Here is a 24,398-nt window from a genome sequence, read left to right on the forward strand (position 1 = left end):
TCTTCATTCGGTAAAAATTTCAAAATGGTTAGAAGACTTAACAATTCGACCTTGTTTATTAATAAGCTTTAACACCTTAATTTTAAATTTATTTCATTTTTTAATCTTTAACAACATTTAAATACATCATCCTATGCTCTAATCTTTTCAAGCGCGCAAATCTCATTCTTATTTCTACTTTTAAGTTACAAGGTGTTATTGTTAAATTTGCTGTATATTTTAACTTATAACTTCTTTTAATCTTGCGAGAGTTTACTTAAGAGAAATCGTTAAGCCTAGTTCTATTGTTTCTCAAGATACATTATTTGACTGGCTTCGAGCGTACAGCAGGCTTTACGAAACCAAATTTATTTTGATATTAAATTAAAAAGCATTTGTTCGGTTCAAGTTAAAGTCTCGTTTTGAACTTTTCGACATTTTTCAGGGAATAGTTCAAACATGGAAAGAAAGAGAAAGTGAGTGAAATTTAATTTTTTTAATGTAAAATATTTTATATTTGGTGCGAATCGGGTGTTGTCGTCGTTGAGCATTAAAACTTAGTTCATTTTCTTACACAAGGATGCGATCCAGAACAAATTGACTTTCATTGTTTCACATTGTTAGACAGAGGAAAAGTTTTTCCATCTTTTTTTCTTTTCAGGATAAGTTCTTTTTTCTTAGTCCAATTTCTTTCCATGAACTGATTTTAACTTTGAAGACCTTTAAATCTTTGTTTGTTCAAAAGTTTAATACAAAATCCACCCAGTGATTACACAGCGTTTTTTTTAAACGTTATTTGGACGTTTATTCAAGGTTTTATCGTCCAAGGTAAAAAAGAACGTTTTGTAAACGTTCAAAAAGCGTCTTAAAAGGATAAATTTGAAACAAAAAAACTTGGTCAATAAAAGACTTCAAATAAACAATTTTTAGACGTTTTTTTTTTATCTATAATTATATCAGTAATTACGGAATCAGTTTAAATTTAAAATGACTCAGGCCGTCTAAACTATAATAATATACCAGTTCAAATCTCATTTCGCTTTCGGTTTTATATATTTGCCAATTTAGTTCATCATTTAAAATGTAACGCTTTTTTTTTTTTTTTTTTTTTCACTTTCATTTTCTAATTTCTCTTTCAGTGGTTTATCTTTATATAAAGCTTTTTGAATTTTTTTGAATATGATTGTTAATATATATATATATATATATATATATATATATATATATATATATATATATATATATATATATATATATATATATATATATATATATATATATATATATATATATATATATATGGTAAATCTACAGTTAAACGGCCTAAAATAATTTCACTTTTACCTTTTAAAAATACGGTGGAGAGTATAGAAATGCATTTAAATAGAATAAAAGTATGTACGCATGAGTAATTTTAAAAAAGGAATTAATTTTTGCTGATGAAATAAAAATAGTACAACGCGCTCAATTTTAAACTCAAGAATATTTTATTTTATATATAAATATCAAATATTTTTATATAAAATAAAATATTCTCATATAAAACTTGTTTTAAATCTTGTTTAATTATTTGTTATAATAAATTTTTTATTTAAAAAGTAAAGATTAAAATTTGCGTGTTTTATCAGTATCCTTTGTAATTGATAAATTAAATGGCTGTTTTCGTATTCTTTTAAAAACACATGAGCATAAACAATTATTATATTAATATTATTCTTTAACTATAATAGTTATCGTTCGCGGAGATTAAAAACATTATGGAATATTTATTAAAAGCAAATTAGATAAGTTTTAAAGTAGTTTTTCAAATAGCCATTTAATTTATAACATATTTTCTTTTATATAAAAATATTTGATATTTATATATAAAATAAAATACTTTTGAGTTTAAAATGAAGCGCGTTGTACTATTTTTGTTTCATCAGCAAAAGTTAATTTCTTTTTTAAAATCACTCATGCGTACATACTTTTATTCAATTTAAATGCGTTTCTATACTATTCGCCGTACTTTTAAAAGCGAAAAAGTGAAATTATTTTAGGTCGCTTAACTGTACCCAAACATAGTGTAGTATAATTCGTGAAGTAGACTTATAGGCGTAGAATGTGCTAGAGGTCGGGGGCTCGAGCCCCATTCGGAAATTTGTCGATGGGACTTTGCCCCACCCGGGAAAAATCACCAAGCTTTCAAAAGTATTTAAAAAATAAAAACCATAATATACTTAAGCATTAACAAATATAACAATTTAAAAACGATTGTAATATTTCCGCAAATAATACCTAATAATACCAAAATACCTAAGGTGATTTTCAAAAGTTTAATCTTTCAAAAGTTTATATTATTTTTCGAATTTCAGAACTCTTTTTGTATGAAAACATAGTTATTATTTCTTAAATATGAAAAATGTCATGTTACAAAATTGCATCATCTTATCTCGGGTAATTTTTTTGATAAATATAATAAACTAAGAAACTTGAGAAAATTGGAGGTTATAAATTTTTGAAAAGTATTTCAGCTAAAAAAATGCAAGCAATCAATTTAGCGTTAGAAAATTTTTAACTCTAAACATCAAGGTGACAATAAAGTGTATTGCTTTGCAATCATTTAAAAGATTATTTTCACAAAATAAAACAAAAAAGACTTGTTGAAAGATTTATGTAGTTGATCTTTAAGCGCTTTTGCTGACAAACAGGAAACTTTTAAAACTTTTAAACATTTATTATATGTTGTGTTTAAAGGCAGGGTAATAATTTTTTTTTTTTATGTAATCACAAATTAAAAAAAACTGTTTATAGGTTTCAAAACATCGTTTTAATATTTTATAAACAAAATTATTTATATAGTCTTCATTAATCAACTAATGTAAATTGTTGGTGATCTATCTAAATCAAAGGGTGGTTTAACCCAATCAAATTTGTTTTCGATGACAAGAGTTTGATCAGAATTACTTTCATTAACTGTTAAATGAGTTGCTTTGCTTTCATCGTCATTGTTATTTTTCTCAAAGGTGGTGTTGATTATGTTTCCAAGCACAAAATAAAGTTTAAAAAATTGTAAAAAAAATACTATTTACATAACAATTTTAAAAATTATATTGAAAGTTTAGCAATACTTTAAAACTCTAACTTTTAAACTTGTTACCCTTCGCAAGACTGTTATCGCGCTAATTAATTAAAAGTTTAAATATGAAGAAATTCCAAAACTTTTTTTATACTTCATATTGAAAAGTATTGAGCAATTATTTTAATCAAATGGAACGTTTTGAAATATAAAGAATATCACACTTTTTGATGAATTATTATTTTTACTCATGCCCAGCATACTTTATGGACGATCCCTAATATTTAAATTTCTTAAATAATATTTGTTTTTAATAAAAATTATCTTTTCAACTCATGAAGAGAAAAGAGAAGGGGGGGGGGGGGTACTTCAAAAGCGTACGTACTTTTCAAAGGGGGAAGGAGACTAAAAAGTACGCATGGCAACAGGGGGAGGGGGGGTCAATATTTCAAAACTTTTGGCGAACGTACTTTATGGACGATCACTTAGATTAATGTTAAGTAACGTAAAATGTAATTTTAACATAAATACAACGTAAATACAACGTTGTGTGCCGGCTGGGAATAAGATCTTTGAAGATATAGGTACTCTGTATTAAATTTCATATAAATATAAAATATAATACTTAGTACGGTCCAAAAATTGCTCTTAGAGCTGGTTGGTTTGATTGTTTTCGTATCATTTGTATCTCCATTAAAATTGCACCACACGAGTCAACACTGCTTAAAGGATCTTTTAACTAAAAATAGCCTTTTTGACATAAACGAATTTCCATGAAAGTTTACAACCACCTTTTTGCTGAATGATCAAAGAATCAGTTTCAGATTTAATGTTCTTAACCACTCAACAAACAGTTTTACTGATTAACTTTCAGCTCCTCCAAATCTCCTATTACTCTTAAAAGATTATACTTAATTAAATCAAACCAAACAAATTTAAATATCAAATTCTCTTTTTTGTTGTTATTTTATTTGTTGTTATAACATGATGGTCTTTAAAAACATAATATAAAATCTCCAATAAGTAGCATTGTCTGATAATATTTCTTGAACATCTATTCACTTGAAATGAACCTGTAGCATAAAACCGCAATGCAATTGCCAGTCATTGCCCAGATGAAAGAGGGTAACCTTGATTGTTTACATTATCGTTAAAAATCCCATTAACTACAATTACCAAAGTTTCCCTTGTAAATCTGTGTTGTCATTTAAATTCTATATTGTTGCAGACTTCTAAAGGATTGACTCTGTCAATAACAAACCTTGGTATTTGATTTGATAGGATTTTTCTTCTTCTAAAATGCAGCTTATACAGATTCTTGTTTGAATGTTTTTTCATATTACAATTAGTCAAAAAGGTTGTTTTTATCTTGTAGCCTTTTTCGTGATGATTGTGACTTTCTAATCCGAACAAGACGCATCTTTTCTATTTACCAAAGAGCATTGACATCATAGATAGAAAATGTAGATTCTTGTCTTCTGAAGGTATCAATATTCACAAAAGCAAAAGTCTAACTTTCAGCATGCTCTGATAAAACCTTTCAATAATAAACAAAATAAATTATACCCGGTATGCCCTAGGGGAAAAATAAATTAAAATAACTGAACTCCTGATGCATAACACATTTTACCATTTAAACATCGATAGAAGTAAGTTGATCTCGTAATGCATCAGTATCCTAGCAATTATTCGATGTCAATAACTACCCCACTTCCTGAAATAAGGTCTGATATATAATGAAGGAGAGAAATATATATCATTTCATAACTTTAAAAAAAATAAATAAAAATGCTAAGGGGAGCATAATATATACAATAATTACAATTGCAAAAATATTTCTAACAATTTGACTTACCTAATATCTGTAAATGATATCTATTAACACAAGCATATAAACCATTTTACTCTTTATAATAAAACTTACCATACTATTATGAATTCAATCACAATTTGTTTATGATATCACCATATCACCCCTTATGATGTATGCAGAGAGTTGATATTTAGTCATATTGTACTCAACACCATCATCATCCTCATTCTCATTTGGTTTCCAATAAGAAACTATATGATTGGCACTGTATTTTTTTTAATGCTAAGAAGTCTGCCATAGTGTATATCTTGGCTGTTAGTGTCAGCATCATGCCACATGTGGCATATATTTCTTCCAAGAGCAGTACCATTGAGAATGTCTTCAATATCTGCAGCCGCATTACTTTCCAAATCAGGAAACAGTTGCTTTATCTGCTGAGGCATGTAAGATTTTAATACTTTTTCTACTTTTCTTCATTCTTTATCCTCCTAAATTTGAATCATTTTAGCCATGCATTTAATCAACTCCACCTTCATTTCTTCATGACATTGTATGTTTGTTAACCGCTTTTTTCGGGCTGAGGAGATGGACCAAGCTATCAATTTATTTCGTACATCAGTTGGTTTTTTAGAAAAGAAATCAGTTGTCCTATTTTTGCATGTGCGAATTTTTGATGACAAGAAACAAAGAGTGGCATTAAAAGCTTTCTGCTTTGCAGCTCTAAACATACCTACAAGTTCTTCAGAGTCAATTTTATGAGGTCGTGCCGATAGTGTTTGGGACTTCAATTGATCAGTAGAGGTCATCTTGAACTGTCGCTCATACTGACGGTCAATAACACTAATGATAGCATTTAGGGAGCTGGCTAATGCGCATCTCATCTCTTCAGTCCTTGGGCAAAAGCCAATAAATGAATTAAAAACTGGATCATTGAGATCACCACCAAAAAAGTCTGTTTTTCTGTGAATAAGGGAAAGGGCCGTTCTGCTGCTTTCAACAAGTGCATTGGAAACATCTTTGACAACTTGAATGCCAGACAAGTTGTCAAGTCCATGACTTGATGCAACGTAGAACTTTTTCATCCAAGGACCAGTCAGTAGTGTTGTATCCTCCAGGAACTTATGTGTAGATTATTTTAAGACGGCCCGAATTTACGGCTTCTTGTTAAGTGAAAATATGTAAAATGGAAGCTTAGAGTTATAACCTTGATGTTAATATATATCGCGTAGATTTGATATCTATTTACCTTTAGCTTAGTAGATCACTTTTAAGATTCTATATTGGAGCCCACAGAGAGATAGATATTTACATTGAACTTGCTTGTTGAGTTTTAAAGCTGTATTATTAGTGATTACAAAGATTTAAGCGTATTAAAGTTTGCATATTTCTGTATAATGTCTCTAGCAAATAAACGTCGATTTCGCGCGACTAATATTAGTTCTATTAAAAAACTGTTTGAAAAAGCTTTTTCCTGTATTAACACTTATGATTCTGTTGAAGATGCTGTTGAAAGTCTGTCTAGTTTTCAAGATACGCTAGTTGAAAAATTTAAAAAAGTTGAACAGTTTAATGACGAAATTATGAACCAAATTGAGGACGATGCTGAGTTAGAAATTGAGGAAGATACTTCTACTGAGTTCAGTGTCTACTTTCGTAAGAACATTTTATTAATAACAAAGTTTATTGAAAAAGTAAATAGTTCTAAATCTGATGCAAATACAAGTATTTCTAGTCAGTCAAAATCATGCTCAGTCAAATTACCGAAAATAACCCTAAAACCATTTAACGGTCAGCCTGAAAATTGGTTGTCATTTTATGAGAGCTTTGAATGTGCAATTGCCAATAATAATGATTTATCTGGCATCCAAAAGCTGACATATCTTCGCAGCTTAGTTGAAGGACAGGCATCTTCTACTATTAAAGGTCTTGCTTTAACTAATAGCAATTTTGATGTTGCCATGAACCTACTTAAAGAGAGGTACAATAATAAACAACTACTCATATCAGCTCACATGACCTCTTTGCTTACATTAGATAAAGTTAATGATATTAGAGATGTTTCAAAACTTCGAAAAACCTATGACAATCTAGAAATTCAAATACATAGTTTAGAGAATTTGGACATAACTTCTTCTATGTATGGTCCCTTGCTTGTACCAATTCTCATGCAAAAATTACCTGAAGAGTTAAATCTTATTATCTCAAGACATTTTCAAGGCTGTGACTCTTGGGATATAAAAACAATTCTTGAAATTTTTAAATCTGAACTTCAAGCTCATGAAAAGTCAATTTTGAATACTTCTGCTTATGATCGAAGACCCTTATCTATTGAGACATTGGATTCAAGCTCCACATATAACAATAGAAGAAACAATAGTACTTCTTACAATAAACTTCATAATAAAAATGAAAGTTTTAAGTGTGCCTTCTGTGACAAGGATCATTTATCCCAACAATGCATGTCTGTTACACAATTAGATGCAAGAAGAAAAATTTTAAAAGACAAAAAACGTTGCTTCATTTGTCTACGTATCGGACATATTTCTTCCAAATGTTTATCTCGCATAAAGTGTTATGAATGTTCAGAGAGACATCATTCAGCCATGTGTGATAAAAAAAATCAGCTCAGACTACCAGACAACCAACTAACATCTGTTGCTGGAGTATCAAAAGGAAGTTCAGTATTATTACAGACTGCTTTAGTTACAATTACATCTGGTACCACTGAATTACGTAATTGTAGAATTTTATTTGATAGTTGCTCCCAATTGAGTTATGTTTCACCCTCTATTCGAAAAAGACTTCATTTGGAAACTATTGATCTAAAGAAAATATCTATTAAAACATTTGGAAATCAGTGTATCACTGAAAATCTAGAGAAGGTCCAATTCTGCATTCTTGATATGAATGGTGCTAGCATTCCCATTTCGTGTTTTGTGAAGGAGATATGTGCTCCCATTAATGGTCAAAACATAAAGTCTGCTATTGAGAATTATAGCCATTTAAAGGGTTTGAGGTTGGCAGACAGTCATTTTACTGAAGGGAATGTACGTATTGACATCCTTATCGGTGCTGATTTCTACTGGTCCATTGTAGATAATGAGATAGTTAGAGGTGTTGAGGGTCCTGTTGCTTTGAAATCCAAAGTTGGTTTTTTATTGAGTGGAAATACCTTTGGCATTTCAAATAGTTGTGGTGTGTTCCACTCTCATATTTTGAAAATTGCTTCTGAATTCTGTAATGATAAAACTGTTTTTCATAGTTTTCATATGTCATCCTTTTGGGATTCTGAAACTGTAGGAACAACAACATCTGACACTAACAACTTAGTATATGAGAACTTTAAAAATGAAATTCAATTTAATAAATATTCTAATTGCTATGAAGTTGGGTTACCATTTAAACTCAACCATGATTTAATTAGTGATAATTACACTTATTGCATCAAACGCCCAGTACCTGTACTTAAAAAACTCAGCAAAGACAACAAACTGCTTACAAGCTACAATGCAAATATAAAAGAACAGTTAACTCAAGGTGTCATTGAAAAAGTAAACAATCATGAAATTAGTTATGGAGATGTACATTACCTACCACATCGCCCTGTAATAAGAGATGACAAGACCACTACTAAAGTTCGCATGGTCTTTGATGCTAGTGCAACTATTGATGGACCATCCTTAAATGACTGCTTAAATGCAGGTCCAAGCTTAACAACCTCTTTGTTTGGTGTACTTTTGCGAATTCGATGTAACAAGTATGCATTCATCTCAGACATTGAAAAAGCATTTTTGCAAATATCCTTAAAAGAAAAAGATAGAGATTTTGTTCGATTTTTATGGGTTGACAATCTAGATTCTGTAAATGGACAAGACCTTTTATCATCTCCAATCGTTACATATCGTTTATGCAGAGTTCTGTTTGGCGTAACATCGTCACCATTCCTACTCAGTGCAACATTAGTGACTCACCTTCAAAAATACGCTGACATTGATCCAGAGTTTGTTGAAAAGATGTTGCTTTCTCTACATGTTGATGATTTAAACTCTGGAAGCAATGATCTAAACCAATGCTTAGAGTTCTTCAATAAAGCTAGAAATTGTTTGCAAGAAGCAAACTTAAATCTTCGGAAATTTGAATCAAACTCGGTTGAATTTGAACAAAAGATTCATTCAAATAATTATGAACGAAATAATACAACTAAAGTTCTTGGTCAAGCATGGGATAAAGATTTAGATGAATTGACATACTCATTTAAAGACATTCTTGAAACCGTTAAAAAAATTCCTTCAAAAAGAGATGTTATGAAATTTATTGCTAGTATTTTTGACCCAATGGGACTTATTAATCCTGTCGTTGTCAGATGTAAGTGCTTCTTTCAGAGATTGTGTGTTGAAAAATTTTCTTGGGATGACTTGTTGTTTGGACATGCTTTAGATGAGTGGAATGACATCATACTAGATTTTCGTTCATTAAATAAATTATCTTTGCCTCGATGGATTCTAACTGACTCTTACTTATCCAACACAAATATTAAACTTGAGTTTCATGCCTTTGCTGATGCAAGCCTAAAAGCATTTGGTTGTTGTATCTATCTTAGATGTATTGTTAATAAATCACACTGTTTTGTCTCGCTCATTGCCTCAAAATCTAGAGTGGCCCCTGTAAATAAATCAACTATTCCAAGACTGGAGTTAAGAGCAATGTGTTTATTATCCTCTCTGATGTCTACTGTTAGAAAGGAACTTAAAAATTTGAACATTGATGACATTTTCTGTTGGACAGATTCCACTATCTGCCTTCATTGGTTGAATAATATAAATCAAACTTATGAGACATTTGTACAAAATCGCTTAATAAAAATTCGTGATTTATTTCCTATACAATTTTGGCATTATGTGGAGACTACATGAAATCCTGCTGACATTATATCCCGTGGATGCTCCTTCAATTATATAATTGATCATGACATTTGGTTTAAAGGCCCTGATTATCTTAATGATGTTTCAGTTCCACAGCCCTCTTACAATTTAATTGAACATAAAGATAATGAAAGTAAATTGTGTTTATTAGCTGCCACCAACTCCATTGACATTAATCTTGAGTTTATTTGTATTGAACATTTTAGTAGTTATGAACAATTAAACAAAGTAACAGGCTGGATTCTGCGGTTTGTAAACAATTTAAAGAGTCTGGTTCAGAAGACACATGTCACAATGACACCTACATTATCTGCTGACGAAGTTGAATGTGCAAAAATACTATGGGTGCGATATGAACAACGTGATGTCATGAAAAGTAAAAATTACAAACAGTTCAGAAGAGATTTTGGACTTCAAGTCATTGATGGAATTGTTCGATGTCATGGAAGAATGCAGAATGCTCCAATTCCAAAAGAAGCTAAATTTCCGATTTTTGTTCCTCGTAGTAGTCAGCTGTCTAAGTTATTGATTGTTTATTTCCATAAGTTGGTGAAACACAATGGTTTGAAAGAGACTCTTTCAGAGCTAAGAACTAAGTTTTGGATTCCTCAGTGTAGACAACTGGTTCGCAACATAATTTTAAAGTGTTTCCTGTGTCAGTATTTTGAGGGAAAGCCTTATATGTATCCTCCTTCTCCACCTCTACCTTTGAGTCGTTTATGTGATGACTACCCATTTATGCATACTGCTGTTGATTATGCTGGTCCTGTTTTTATCAAGAATATTTATGGAGACTGTGGCACCATGTTTAAGGGGTGGATATTTTTATTTACCTGTGCTAGTACCCGTTCTATATGCTTGGATTTGGTTTCCGATCTTTCATCTACATCATGTATTCGTGGACTAAGACGTTTCTTTGCCAGAAGAGGCGTACCAAGCAAAATTCTATCTGATAATGGTTCACAATTTATTGCAGAACAAACACAACTCTTTGCAAGTGACAAATCGATTACTTGGCAATTCAATGTCCCAGCTGCCCCGTGGTGGGGTGGGCTGTTCGAAAGAATGGTGAGGATGGTTAAACGATGTCTTAAGAAAGTCGTTGGTAAAGCTCGTTTAAACTATGAACAAATGTTAACATTGTTGCAAGAAATAGAAACTGTAATTAATAATCGACCCCTAACCTATGTATATAACGAACCCTGCGTAGAAGCCTTAACACCAAATCATCTTGTTTTTGGGCGAAAGCTAAACTTAAATGGTGTAAATAGTGATAGTTATATTGAACATGAGTTAAATAAACGATATAATCATTTCCAAACAGTTCTTGAACATTTTATAAAACGATGGAAGAGTGAGTACCTAACAGAACTGAGGGAGTTCCATAAATCTAAACGAAGTATTGGTAGCTTACAAATAACTGTCGGCGACATTGTCTTGATAGAAGAAGATAAGAAATCACGTTCGCTTTGGAAGACTGCAAAAGTCGAAAAAATCTTGATATCAAGTGATGGTTGTTCACGTGCGGCAACAGTAAAGTATTCACAAGGAGATGGATCTTTTAGACATGTAAATAGACCTATAAATAAACTTGTTCCTGTTGAATACGCAAATCAAAAAGAAAGCATTAATGAACTTAAAGTAACGTTCGTAAATGAAAATGACATTCCTTATGTAATCAAACATTAAAGGCGGGGGAGTGTTGTATCCTCCAGGAACTTATGTGTAGATTATTTTAAGACGGCCCGAATTTACGGCTTCTTGTTAAGTGAAAATATGTAAAATGGAAGCTTAGAGTTATAACCTTGATGTTAATATATATCGCGTAGATTTGATATCTATTTACCTTTAGCTTAGTAGATCACTTTTAAGATTCTATAAGTAGCTTTCCAATTAATGCTAGGGCACACATCTCACGGATACCTTGAATTAAATATAATGTCATAAAGTATATGATAAGGTCATTATTACACCATAAAATCTAACCTGTTTCAGATGTGAAGTCTTGAAGCAAACAATTTCTTAGTGCTCCACACAAAACTACTCCAGAAAACAGAACACTTTGAAGTTTGTGGAAGTAATGGATTAAAACTCCACATGTATAAAAAAGGATGTGCAGCCTATTTCCTCTATTGCGTAGTATAAATCCTCTGGGCAGGCCATGTTTGTCCAAAAAGTTAACAAAGCCTTTTGGATCACCTTAAAAAAAAAAAAAATTATCAGCAAGTGTGCAATGCAAAGAACTTGTTTGTAAATTTGAAACAAGTATGCTTATCAACAAACTGTTAGCTATGTTGCTAATAATAGTGCTTCGTACGTCAGTATACTGTTTCTGGTAAAAGTCGCTGTACATCTTAGCAAGATTATCCACAGACTTTGCAATATGACTCATATAGTCATAAGCTGTACCTCCAGCAAGGTGATCAATGGCTACAACCTTACATAAAGATTTAGTTGTTAAGTGCACAACATTTACATGAACCCCCTCCTGGGTTGTAACATCAAAACCAAGTGTCAAATTTTTTGTTGAGAATGCTATCTCAGTAGTCTGGAGTTCTGAAATAACACCTAGCTCACGCATCATCTGCTCCACAGTTGTGCGATCTGGAATGTCACTAAATATATATCCAGTGTGTTCTCCAACTTTATGAAAAAGTTGTGGCACACAGTGAGTAGGAACTTGACATGCCAACATGTCATAGATTACTGCCCTAATATTGGATGAGAAGACATTTTTATACTTGGTGTTTTGTACTTTTTGCTGCATTTGTTCTAGCTTCTCCTGTAACTTAAGCATGTCATTCTGAAGGGCATAAATCTCCGCATTCTTTTCAGTAATTTGTTGGCGTAAGATGGTTTCTTCATTAGACAGCTTTGTTTGAGCAAATTCTAGCTTTTTTCTTAAACGAAAATTTGCAACTTGAAGCTTTTTAAACTGTAAGTTAAGATGTTGGAGTTTTAATTTATTCCTCAAACTTTTAATTGTCTTGTCTTTGCAAGCGATAGTCTCATTAAGATGTTTAAATCTTGCCCTTACCTTAGCCATAAAGCTTATTGACTGGTTCATTAGTTGCTTTTTGTGATTCATCATTGCTAATGAATATAAACCCTATATGTCCATTTCTACAGTCTATGTCTATTTGTGAAGGCAAAGTGAAGTTTGATGCTAGATATTTTTTTGCTGCACCATGAAACCACGCATATTCTTTTTGGGTCCCATGATACTTTAAAATGTCAAGTATATTTATTTTTAAAATAAATAAAATTTTTTTAAGAGAATAATTTTTACTTTAATTTCATTTTTTTTCAAAAACAAAAATCACTTACTTAAGACAAAAACACATGAATTGCTTGATAAGATGACAAAAGTGCACATAATTATTATTTGATAATAATTATGAGCAACTTTATCATAACATAAATATTATTTGCATGCTAAACTTTTTTAAAAAAAAAGACCATATGATGCATCATATAATGCACACCATCCGATACCTCATTCACTCATAATCATCATAAAAAAATTTATCATAATTAATTATCAACAAATTAAAATATAAAATTAAACTACTAAATGATAGCATATTGTTATTAAATAATGTAGTATAATTTAACAACATTAAACAATAACAATAAAATATATTTTATTATGGTAGTTGTAATAATTATGATAATATAATGCAAAGAGATTGTTATGAGCAAATCAGAGGTGCATCATATTATGATGATATTCGTTCTCGTTTTTAAAGAAATTGGCTGTAATAATGATCTATTTCATTTTGCTAGAAAATCGTTGGGAGGGCCGCCCCCCTCCCTCTCAATTCCCCATTATATTGCGAAAAATAATAAGCTAAGGTACCTATTCTGCTACAAAAAGTTAGGTGTCTGCTACATAATATTTTTCAATAAAATTTCGCATGCAAATAAAAAATTAGTTTTTAAACTGGGCCCAGTACATTTAAAAAAAGACTCAGCATACTTTCGATATCCATTTTATATCTGAACTACAACGAAGTTTTTCAGAACAGTTAATTCAATAATAGCAGTGGTAACTGCAAAAAAAAAACAAACAAACACAAAAATGAAGTTAAGCTATTCTACTTTTTAAAAAATAAAAATGTTGATATGAAGTTCTAAAAAATAACACGACAAAATGCATTCTTACAACACATACGTCAAGTACGCAATGATAAAATGGTCGCAGATTTTGATTACAAAATCGGTGCCGTAATTGGATGGATACGCACATACCTAATTAGTTTTTAAGTAAAATTTTGAAATCATCTTCATCGCAAAATTTTACTTTAATAACCATTTTGTGCAGTGTTTTACATGAGGCTTCCGAAAAATAGCTTGTTTATTGGTCGTTCGATAACAATTGGTTTTCAATTGTTAAGGAATATGATTTAAGACCTTTTAAAAATTATTTCAAAAAAATAATAGGATTGTTTTTAAATCAAAATTTAACGTAGAATCCAAATTTAGATGATTCAAAACTTATTATTACTAATATTAGAAATTACTAATATTAGCAATATTACTAATATTAGCAATATTATTACTAATATTAGCAATTTTGTCTCAAAAATTGAATTTTGTTCATCGCATAATAATAATCATATATATATAAAAAAATAATCATCTTTCTATAGACTCCAATATAGTCCTAATCCTTTTGACCATACTACCACCTTAAAGAATTTTTACGATAATAATCAACCTCAATTGCTTCACTTCTTGAAAATCTCTATAAAAATGGTAGACTTGAGTTTATTATCAAAAAAATACCATATTGTTTGGATTTAGAAGATTTAAAACTATTGTAAAAATATTGTAAGGATATTATAAATAAGTTATTACTATGGGAAGGAGATCAAAGCAAAGTACTAAACGTTTATATTCTCGTAAAAGAAGATTCTATGGGAACAAGCATACAATATCAAATGAAACAATCATTGAGAGTCTCTCTGACCACCAACAAAACGCCAGTGCAGCTCCTCACTCTAGTTCTATTAATCAAGAAAATCCTGCTCTTTCTCGCTCTGTCTCTGCATCAAATGTTTCAAGGAAAAAAGTTAAAGACATTGACTTTACAGAAACTATAAGTGAAACAGTTGAAGGATACCGACTTGTTGATGTCTCTATTTTAGCGGAAGTTTTTAGTAAACTGCCTTGCCCAGAATGTCAAAATGGGAAATTGTTGCTGATCGAAAACTTTGCCAAAAAGGAAGGATTAGCTTCATCAATGAGTGTATTATGTAAATGTGGTTATATATCTTTTATACATTCCCAACGTGTAGAAAGAATGGATATGATGTAAACTTACGCACAACATATGCAATGCGCACTATTGGTTCAGGCTATTCTAATCTGCAACGATTTACAACAATGATGAATATGCCTAAACCAATGACAAAAAATAGTTATAATAAACTTTTCAAAATTTGTGGACATGCATGTGAAACTGTTGCTGAAAAGTCAATGACAGCTGCAGCTATAGAAGTAAAGTCTCAGGTTGGTACGGATATTGGGGTATCAAATAATGAATCATGGCAACGTAGAGTTTTTGATGCTGTGGCTAGTTTTAATATTGGTAGCAAAGCATCCTTGCAAATTATGGAGGTACTGAACTTGATCCCTAGCAATTATACAACAAAAGGATGCATCACAATTAACAATTCCAGACTGCATCAAGCGCAGTACAAAAATACTGAAAAAGTTAAACTTCGTAGAAAGATAATTCGCGGGAAGAAAAAGTCATCTGATGACAAAAATATTCAAAAAGAAGGGACTACTTATGAACCTGGAGCTTTTGTGTAATTGTTTCTTTAAATATAAATATTTATATTAGTGTTTTTTTATGTTAGATTTAAAGCTGAAGTGGTTTATAAAAAGTTTTTTTTCTCAAATAATATATTTATAAGAGTTTTTTTCGATAATCAAACTTTAGCAAATCATAACTCCTAAGCTATAAATGATAGAGCTAGAGTGGTGAAATTTTCAGGGTATATTTTTAAGACTTGTAATTGCAACTTAAACTAAAAACATTTGAGTTAGGTCTTTTAAATCAAGAAATATTTTATATTTCATGTTGTCCCTATTTTAAAATATTTTGATCAAATACTATGGGCAATCGAGGCAAAAATTATAATATTTTTTTAGTTTAAGTTGATCTTACTTTATAGAGTCTTGTGTCAAAGTTTCATTTAGATATATTAATCAGTTATTAATTTATCAATTGCTAAAAAAATTGACTTTTTCTTGAATTGCAGCCATTATGGACGACTGCAATGGTATTTTTAATTTTTTTTTAGTAATTTTGCACTAATTTTACGCTATAAGTCCACCCCTGAATAATTTTTGGATATTGGACTTTGAGCTGACCCGAGAGCGCCACCTATCTAGGGTGAAAGTAGACATAGTCCCACACCCAGGAATGTCAATTTTGAAATCAAGTAATGACGTCCGCGGAAATAAATTGGATTTGAAGTCAAAAATCATACTAAAAAAGGACTAGCAGGTGTAACATACAAAAATGCCTATAAATTTCTTTTGGTAGTTTAGATATTACCCAAAATGGGCATGTATACTACCCATATGTGTGCCAAAATGTGTATAAAATTTCAGGCCAAAATATTGCTTACTTTTGAAATTATGGCAATTCCAGTTTTCAAAAACCTCACTTTTTGCCGATGTCACCATGTAAAGTTACCATCGATTGAGCCATTATCTAAGTTATCCAACAGGCAACACTACACTTTAGCCCTACAGGTTGTGGGCAACAACTTTTGTAACAAAAAGTTTTTTCTAAGACTTAGTGGTAGAGAACTATGTCAAGAAAACTTATCAAGTTAAGGGATTTTCCTTTATTAATATAACTCTTAAATCATAATAAAAAAATGAGTATAGCACCATAGTTGTCCATTTTTTCAAAAAAGTGCATAAAATAAAAGTTGTAGGGCTTAAAAAATTAGAGGGGGTCATTTTTATACAGTTTCCATTAATTTTGTGTTCCACTTGGAGAAATTTTGACAACCTGTGATGTATTTCTAGTTTGGTAAACAAATCTTACTGTCTTACAAATATATGATTGATTTTTCTAGTCAGCTTGAAAAAAAAAAAAAGATTCTGGGCTTATAAAGTTATATAGAAAACTTTCCAAATAGTTTATTTCTTTAAATAAGTTTCAAAATACTAAGAGAACAAAATATGGTTTCTGCAAAAACAAATGATTGATGAAAAATTTCTACAATTCATTAAGACCATCAAACCAAAAATGATTCTTAATTGATTCAAAAATTTTGTTTAAAGATGTTTACTGTTGTAATCAACAAGGCAGTTTGTCAGTTTTTCCGGGTAATCAGGGTGGGTGGTGGATCGCTTGAAGCGCTGCCAATGTTGGCCGAAATCTCGATGGGCTGCTTCGACGGCTTGTTCACTGAAGCGACCAAGGGAGGAGTTTGGCGATCAATAAAGTCACTGATGTGGTGAAACACAACATGTAACTTTGGAGTTATATGGCAGTTTGGAATTGCAAGGAAGGATGTCTTGAATTGTTGGATCTTTTCAAAATAATCGAAACTCAGTTCTGATCCAAAACAAGCTCGAACAACGCTGTCAACCTTCCGAAGTGTATCCACAAAGCCAAGAACTTGGAATGCTGAGTTAGCTTCTGCTAGTTGTTGAAGACGGTCCACATTTTTTAGCAATTTTCGGCACTCATTTCCTTCCAACTGCCCACCATGGTAAGGACTCTGAGCAATGTTAAGGGAAGATGGCCATGCCTCAGCTTCAGGCCACACACCTTTAAGCATTTTGTAAAGGAGGTTCACAACACCTAGAAGAAGGTGCAACTCAGGGGGAGGAATGATGTCCAAGATGAGTTTGTCATTTGGTCCATTGATGATCGGGTAATGGATGACATTGCCAGTCAATTTAGCTTTGGCATGCACTCCACCAGACCGCCTGAAAGATTCGAAACTTTTCCTAAGGGAGCCCAAAGTTCGAAATGTTCCTTCATTTTCAAGGTTGTTTGCATCAATGTCACACTAGGCACAGGGGTGTGAGCTGGAGTGAGCCTGTAGGCCACAGAGAATGTTGGCCAATTTCAGATTGCATGCGATGAAAAGATTTACAGCATCGCAACCAACAAGTGCCCATACTTGGTGAACACTTTCATATGTTTCTGGAAACTCTTCAACAACAGCTAGTAGCATCTGACGTTTCACTCCAGTGTCTTTGGCAACTCGCTGCGTCAAGGATCTTTTAGCAGGTGAACTTCTAGATTCCTTATTTACTGCAGAGCTCTTCTCAACAATCGTAAGACAAAGTTTCATAAACCCCTTGCCTCCATCAATGCCAACCTTGACCAGGGGCTCAGAAGAAATATTCCGAGAGGTAAGAACTCTGTTGAGAAGATCCGACAAGCTCTTACAGTGAGCAACTGTAAAATCTCTAGAGTCCCCTTTAGTACTTGACCCCTTGATTTGTGTGTGTGTGAAGAACTCACTGAGCTGTTGTCCAACAGCTAGGAACTTTGATGCGAAGTTAGGCTCAACTAGTTTTCCAACTGATGCTTGGTTAACTGTACTGACTAATCTCTTGATGCCAACATTGGACAATCCAGTATTCAGTTGAACATTCACAAGGTCTTGAGTAGTCAAAAACGAAGAAGCAGGTTTTGAGGAAGCTCCACTTGGGCCTTAAAATGGAATTTCTTTTTTTTTTTAAAGTTTAGAATATTTTAGATAACTTACTTCTAAATACAGTTTTTGTTGCTGAAAACTAAAGCCTCTATTTAGTTCCTTCAAAAACTAAAATTCTGATGATATTTGCAAGTAAAAAAACAAAAAATTATGGTGAATTTTGAACAATAATAACTTGTTGTGAGCTCTGTACTATATATAGTAATAAATTTTTAATTTCCTGGCGTAATGGGAAATGCATGACCTCCAGAAGCCTTAGAAAGACGAACAGTCCCATGGGGTGAGGCTTCCTTGTTTGTGATTACAGTGGCAGCAATCTGCTCGGCAGCCATTGCATCTCGGGCTGCCAAACCCTTAAGGTTCTCTCTAAAGGTAAACTGGTTGCAGGTGTGTGCTAAACCTTTACCAATTGGACTAAGGCAATCATTGCATCTCAAAGGAGTGTTTTTTTCTTCAGCTTTTGTCTCATCGAGTGGATGCTTTTCATTCATTTGTAATCGTCCAATTTTACACAAGAGGCAATCACAGACATGACCTCGTGTTTCTGTTCTGACAGAAATAGTTGTGAAGTCAAACAGAGGGGGAAGAGTGATATCTTGCCCTTCACCTTTACGCCTCATCATTGTTCTACAGGCTTCACAAATACCTTTAAGCATAAAAAGTGATTTTCATAAGTCAGAGAAATATTGCTGTACCTCAATTGTTTTGCTAGTAAAGCTGTGGTTTTTATGAGAACAGGCAGTTTAAATAAATCAATTAAAAGCAAGCAAGCTTTTTAATTTCATTGCAATACCACAATAAAACTGATTTCCCTATATACATACAATTAAAATCAACCCTACATTACCTTGAGGAATGTGAGAATCAGCTTTATCAAAACTGACTCCATAGATTTTGCTGATTTGCTCCCACATAAATGCTGTCAGTTGTCTTGAGCACTTTTTAAGACAAATCAGGCAAACAATTTTCTGATTTTCCTCATGAGTTCTGGCGTGGTTCGGCATTTTGATTGGCTGAGAGAAATATTTTTTTTAATTTTACATAAAAAAAAGTTTCAAGGAAATACCTAATCTATCAATCTTTGCATAATTATAAATATTTTTGTGCAACTTTTAAACATTCTGTTAGCCCCTTAGGGATTTTTATTTGATGAAAAAGTTTTTTTTCACTTACTTATAGTATACAATGCAAACAATTAAATATACTAATCTTTGATTTATATGGATAACTAATGTACTTAAGAATCTTTTTTTTTTCAAGCTGACTAGAAAAATCAATCATATATTTGTAAGACAGTAAGATTTGTTTACCAAACTAGAAATACATCACAGGTTGTCAAAATTTCTCCAAGTGGAACACAAAATTAATGGAAACTGTATAAAAATGACCCCCTCTAATTTTTTAAGCCCTACAACTTTTATTTTATGCACTTTTTTGAAAAAATGGACAACTATGGTGCTATACTCATTTTTTTATTATGATTTAAGAGTTATATTAATAAAGGAAAATCCCTTAACTTGATAAGTTTTCTTGACATAGTTCTCTACCACTAAGTCTTAGAAAAAACTTTTTGTTACAAAAGTTGTTGCCCACAACCTGTAGGGCTAAAGTGTAGTGTTGCCTGTTGGATAACTTAGATAATGGCTCAATCGATGGTAACTTTACATGGTGACATCGGCAAAAAGTGAGGTTTTTGAAAACTGGAATTGCCATAATTTCAAAAGTAAGCAATATTTTGGCCTGAAATTTTATACACATTTTGGCACACATATGGGTAGTATACATGCCCATTTTGGGTAATATCTAAACTACCAAAAGAAATTTATAGGCATTTTTGTATGTTACACCTGCTAGTCCTTTTTTAGTATGATTTTTGACTTCAAATCCAATTTATTTCCGCGGACGTCATTACTTGATTTCAAAATTGACATTCCTGGGTGTGGGACTATGTCTACTTTCACCCTAGATAGGTGGCGCTCTCGGGTCAGCTCAAAGTCCAATATCCAAAAATTGTTCAGGGGTGACTCCCTCTTCTTTCTTTTTATGGTATTAGTTACAATTGATCGGCTGGCAAATTTAAAACAGAAAACTATGTTTGAGACAATTTGCAATTGCTTCTTTTGATGTATATTGATAACTAACCTTAAAGATATTTTATAATTTTTTTGACAGAGACGAAGCTATATTACTCAAAACAAAGAGGCAAATAGAAAATTTTAAAACCAAGCAATATCAGTATGTTCTTGCTGAAGCGGCAGGGGTAAGCTCCAGCGTGATCAGCAATATAAAGAATGGCAGAATCAAAAGCGTAACTGAAACGGTAAAGCGCTTTCTTATCAATGTTTTCAAACAATTTTTTGACTCTTTATTTAGTAACATCGAACTGATAATGAAAATCTCGACTTTATTATTCAATAATAATCACGGTGCATAGGAACTTGCTCTAAGACCTTGCAACACATCCCCAGAAATTTTTCTTTTGATTATCATCAAAAAACATTTCCTCATTCAAAAAATGTAATCAACAACCTATTTGCTATTTTTATTGAAATAAAAACAAGGCAAAGCAACCTTTAATTATTAACAATTAGTAAAAGCTAGCAATTGCTTATTGTTAACAGTCGCATAATAGCTTATCACACCCAATTAAATACGAACTGAAAGCATGTTTGCGGCCATTATATTGACATTTGATTGAAATGACCGATATGTCATGCCAGTAATATCAAACCATATCAGAAGTTTTTATTTAAAACATTCATTTAAAATGCCTAAACATGCAAAAGAAAATTATGATTTTGTAAAAAATTTTGTATTTGCTGTTTCAGGAAAGACAAGGATTTAAGACCAATAAGTAATGCTTAAACAACCTATTTAAATCTAAATATAAAGAAAAATGACAGCTCAAACCTTATCAAAACTATATTTTGGAAAAATTATTCAGCGGATGACTCTGACGTTCCTACCATGCTTTGCTCGAAATGTAGAAAAAAGCTTGCAGGGACTGATTATTACTTCACTATGCTACCGTTTTATGAAGGTAATTATAACAATATTGATGTTTAATTTACTTTAGTTAAAATTTAGTTTCGTTATTTTAGTTATCATAGTTGCTATATGTATGCTATAAAAATTAGACATGAATATCAAAGTTATTAGAGGGAGAAAATGTGAATGTTTTATTTGTGAAAATGGGCGCAAATCAAAAATTGAAAAAATATTTGCCCCTATGGTTGAATGTGTGTCGGGAAAACTTGATTATCAATGCGCTAAAAATACTTTAAATAAACCTGCAGAAAGACTAATTTGTCAAGATTGCTATGTTCAAATGGGACAAGGAATTCCACATCTATGTACGAAATTAGAAAGACAAAATAATTTCACAGCCATTTTAAAATTAACATCCCCAACAACGCAAGGAAAAGTTCTGTCCATTTCTATCCAAGATTTCAGCACAAACGACTCAGGGAACACCTTAGCTATGAAAGCTTTTGGTCAGAAGCAACTCACTGTCTCTTTCGGAAAGACTGAGGTTAAGAAACCTTTCTTTAGATAAATTGAACAAACTTCAATTAAAACTACATGCCAGGTAAGTTTTTCTTACTTTAAAAAACTTTTAAAAAAAAATTTGCTATAAGTTTAAAGCCAATTTTTGTAACAACTTCATTATGATTTCTAAGTAATCGTAACATGATTGAAGTTGCACAATTTCCGAGAAGTGAAGCAGGACGGAAAAGTGTAGAGTCAGGTTTCAATATTAAACTGATTGAGAGCAACAAAATGATTGGAAAAGTTTAAAAGAGATTAAAAAATTCATTTGAAAACAAGGAGTGTGGATGACAGTTGTTAACCAATATCTGTCTAAGTTAAACTTCTACAGAGTGTCCTACCAATGGCAGCATCGTTTGGAAGGTAATGCTTGGAATAAATTACTTAAAAACATAGATAGCTTTGAACTACTTTTTCAGGAGTCTAGTATTGGAGTTTCCGCTGCCAAATTCATTAATGTACTTAAAAATTTTGAAAAAATAGTCCATGGTTGTTGTGGAAAATCATTAAGCTCCACATATGTCAAAAATTTAGTGGAGTTCTCTATGAGCTGTAGAAATCTAAGGGCTACAATTCCTTTGAAGGTACATATAGTTGAGCAACATATTATCAAATTCATCAACATGAAAGGTGGAGTCTTCGTATGAACAATAACTTTTAAGTTTGATAAAAAAAATTTATAATTTTCGCAATAAAATACTCTATTTCAACAGTTGAATCGTAAAACTTGCATAAATTATGACGAATACTTATTAAATAAACTTGCATTTCTTTTGTACGTCTTACATTGTATAGGCTTGGGCTACTGGACCGAACAAGCTCTCAAATCCATTCATCAGGATTTCAATCAGTTTTGGCAAATGAGAAAAGTTGGAAAACATAGCCCAAACTATAAAGAGGCGCTAAACTTATAAAACGCGATTGTTGCTTACAACTACAATGACTTTTAAAGTATCTTTCTATTTGCATGAATGTAGTTTTTAAAAAGTAAAATATTAAACCTCCTATGAACAAACGTTTAGTATGATTTTGGAATGTAAAATATAAATCATAATTTAGCCATAAAGACCAGAAATTTTTTTTACTGTAATAAATAATTGTTGCAAACCCTTTTTGACCCCTAACAGCCCTCCCCTAGAGTATGGTTCCTAAAAACCCTTTTCAATTTTTTACTTATTTTATATTAAACTAGATCAAAATTCATCGACAGATTTCAAATTACATCAAAAAAAAATTTTATGTTTAAAAGTTAAGACCATTTAAAACTTTTTCAGGGGGTAATTTTAAGCTTTGCAGGGTTATAAATCTTAAACGAAAAGAGATTTTTTAATGAAATTTGAAATCTGTCGATGAATTTAGATCTAGTTTATGATAGAACAAAAAAAAATTATTTTCGACTAAAGGAGACGTAGTTCTAGGAAGGGGGCAGTTAGGGGTCGGGGCGGGGTTGGTTTAGCTCCAATTATCCTAATTTTTTGCAAATCATCCTCATTCGACACCAGTATCAACATGCTAGAAATTTTAGTATACCCCATGCCTCTTAGTTACCTATCTTTAACAACATAATTCCTGGGCACTCCCCTAAAATATTTGATTTCTCCCCAGGAAGAACTAAAATAGGTTGTCGTTTACATTTTTTCAATGAGGAAATGTTTTCTGATGATAATCAAAATAAAAAATTCTGGGGATGTGTTGCAAGGTCTTAGAGCACGTTTCTATGCACCGTGTAATTACATTTTAAAATTTATCTTACACCAAAAAGAGATTTACAAACAAAACAAAGATTTTTAAAATACAAAAATAATATTCAAGAGAACTTCCTTACTCGCATATGAATTCACCTGCATATTTAAATTTTGAAATTCATAATAGTACAAGTTCTATACGTAAAAGCAAGTTTTTTGTGGAGCTCTAAATGTTTTACTGTATTTGTTTATGACTAAAGTATTATATTTACACAAGTATGGAAATGTTGTTGCACTAACTTTAAATCAGTGAAAGAAAAACTTTAAAATCTTACGTTACTTAATCTCGCTCTCAAAGTAATTACAGAGACGAGGTTCAGTCGGAGCAGTCCAACTCTTTTTTACAAAATATTCTGTTTGCTCAAAATTTTGAACTATTTAAGTGTTAATTTCTTTACAGGTCCAAAAAGTCATAGATGTACTGAACGATAAAGATCGAGTAGCCAAACTCATGGGTGGGACTGGAAATGAAAGAATTGAAGAGAATATTAAATATGTTAACAAAATGGCAAATTTGGAAAAGGAATTTTGTGTAGTTTTAAAGATTACAGCTGGCTAAAAACCTGAAGAACTTATAAAAGTTCTTGCAGAAATAAAACTCAATTAAAAATGCTCGTGTATTTGCTT

General features: G+C 31.6%; 1 protein-coding gene and 1 pseudogene across 1 annotated transcript; one reads left to right on the forward strand and one right to left on the reverse strand.

Moving 5' to 3' along the window:
• Positions 1-213: 213 nt before the first annotated feature.
• LOC149881470 (uncharacterized) lies at positions 214-24,398 on the forward strand. The gene is made up of 3 exons (XM_090068922.1): positions 214-455; positions 20,650-20,797; positions 24,172-24,398. The coding sequence occupies exons 1-3, from the start codon at positions 439-441 to the stop codon at positions 24,328-24,330; spliced, it is 324 nt and encodes a 107-aa protein (XP_089925048.1). The 5' UTR covers positions 214-438; the 3' UTR covers positions 24,331-24,398.
• On the reverse strand, positions 4,992-12,752 carry LOC149881471 (uncharacterized; annotated as a pseudogene).

This window comes from Hydra viridissima, unplaced genomic scaffold (genome assembly GCF_058129835.1).
Source record: "Hydra viridissima isolate aposymbiotic clone 2 unplaced genomic scaffold, HvirCarnegie_v1 scaffold_12, whole genome shotgun sequence".
Classification (NCBI taxonomy): domain Eukaryota; kingdom Metazoa; phylum Cnidaria; class Hydrozoa; order Anthoathecata; family Hydridae; genus Hydra; species Hydra viridissima.

Bases quoted from the DNA above. Each gene is read 5' to 3' on its own strand.
- LOC149881470 (XM_090068922.1), top strand. The intron at 20,798-24,171 runs GTAAAGCGCTTT...ATTTCTTTACAG, and splicing joins TCAAAAGCGTAACTGAAACG to GTCCAAAAAGTCATAGATGT.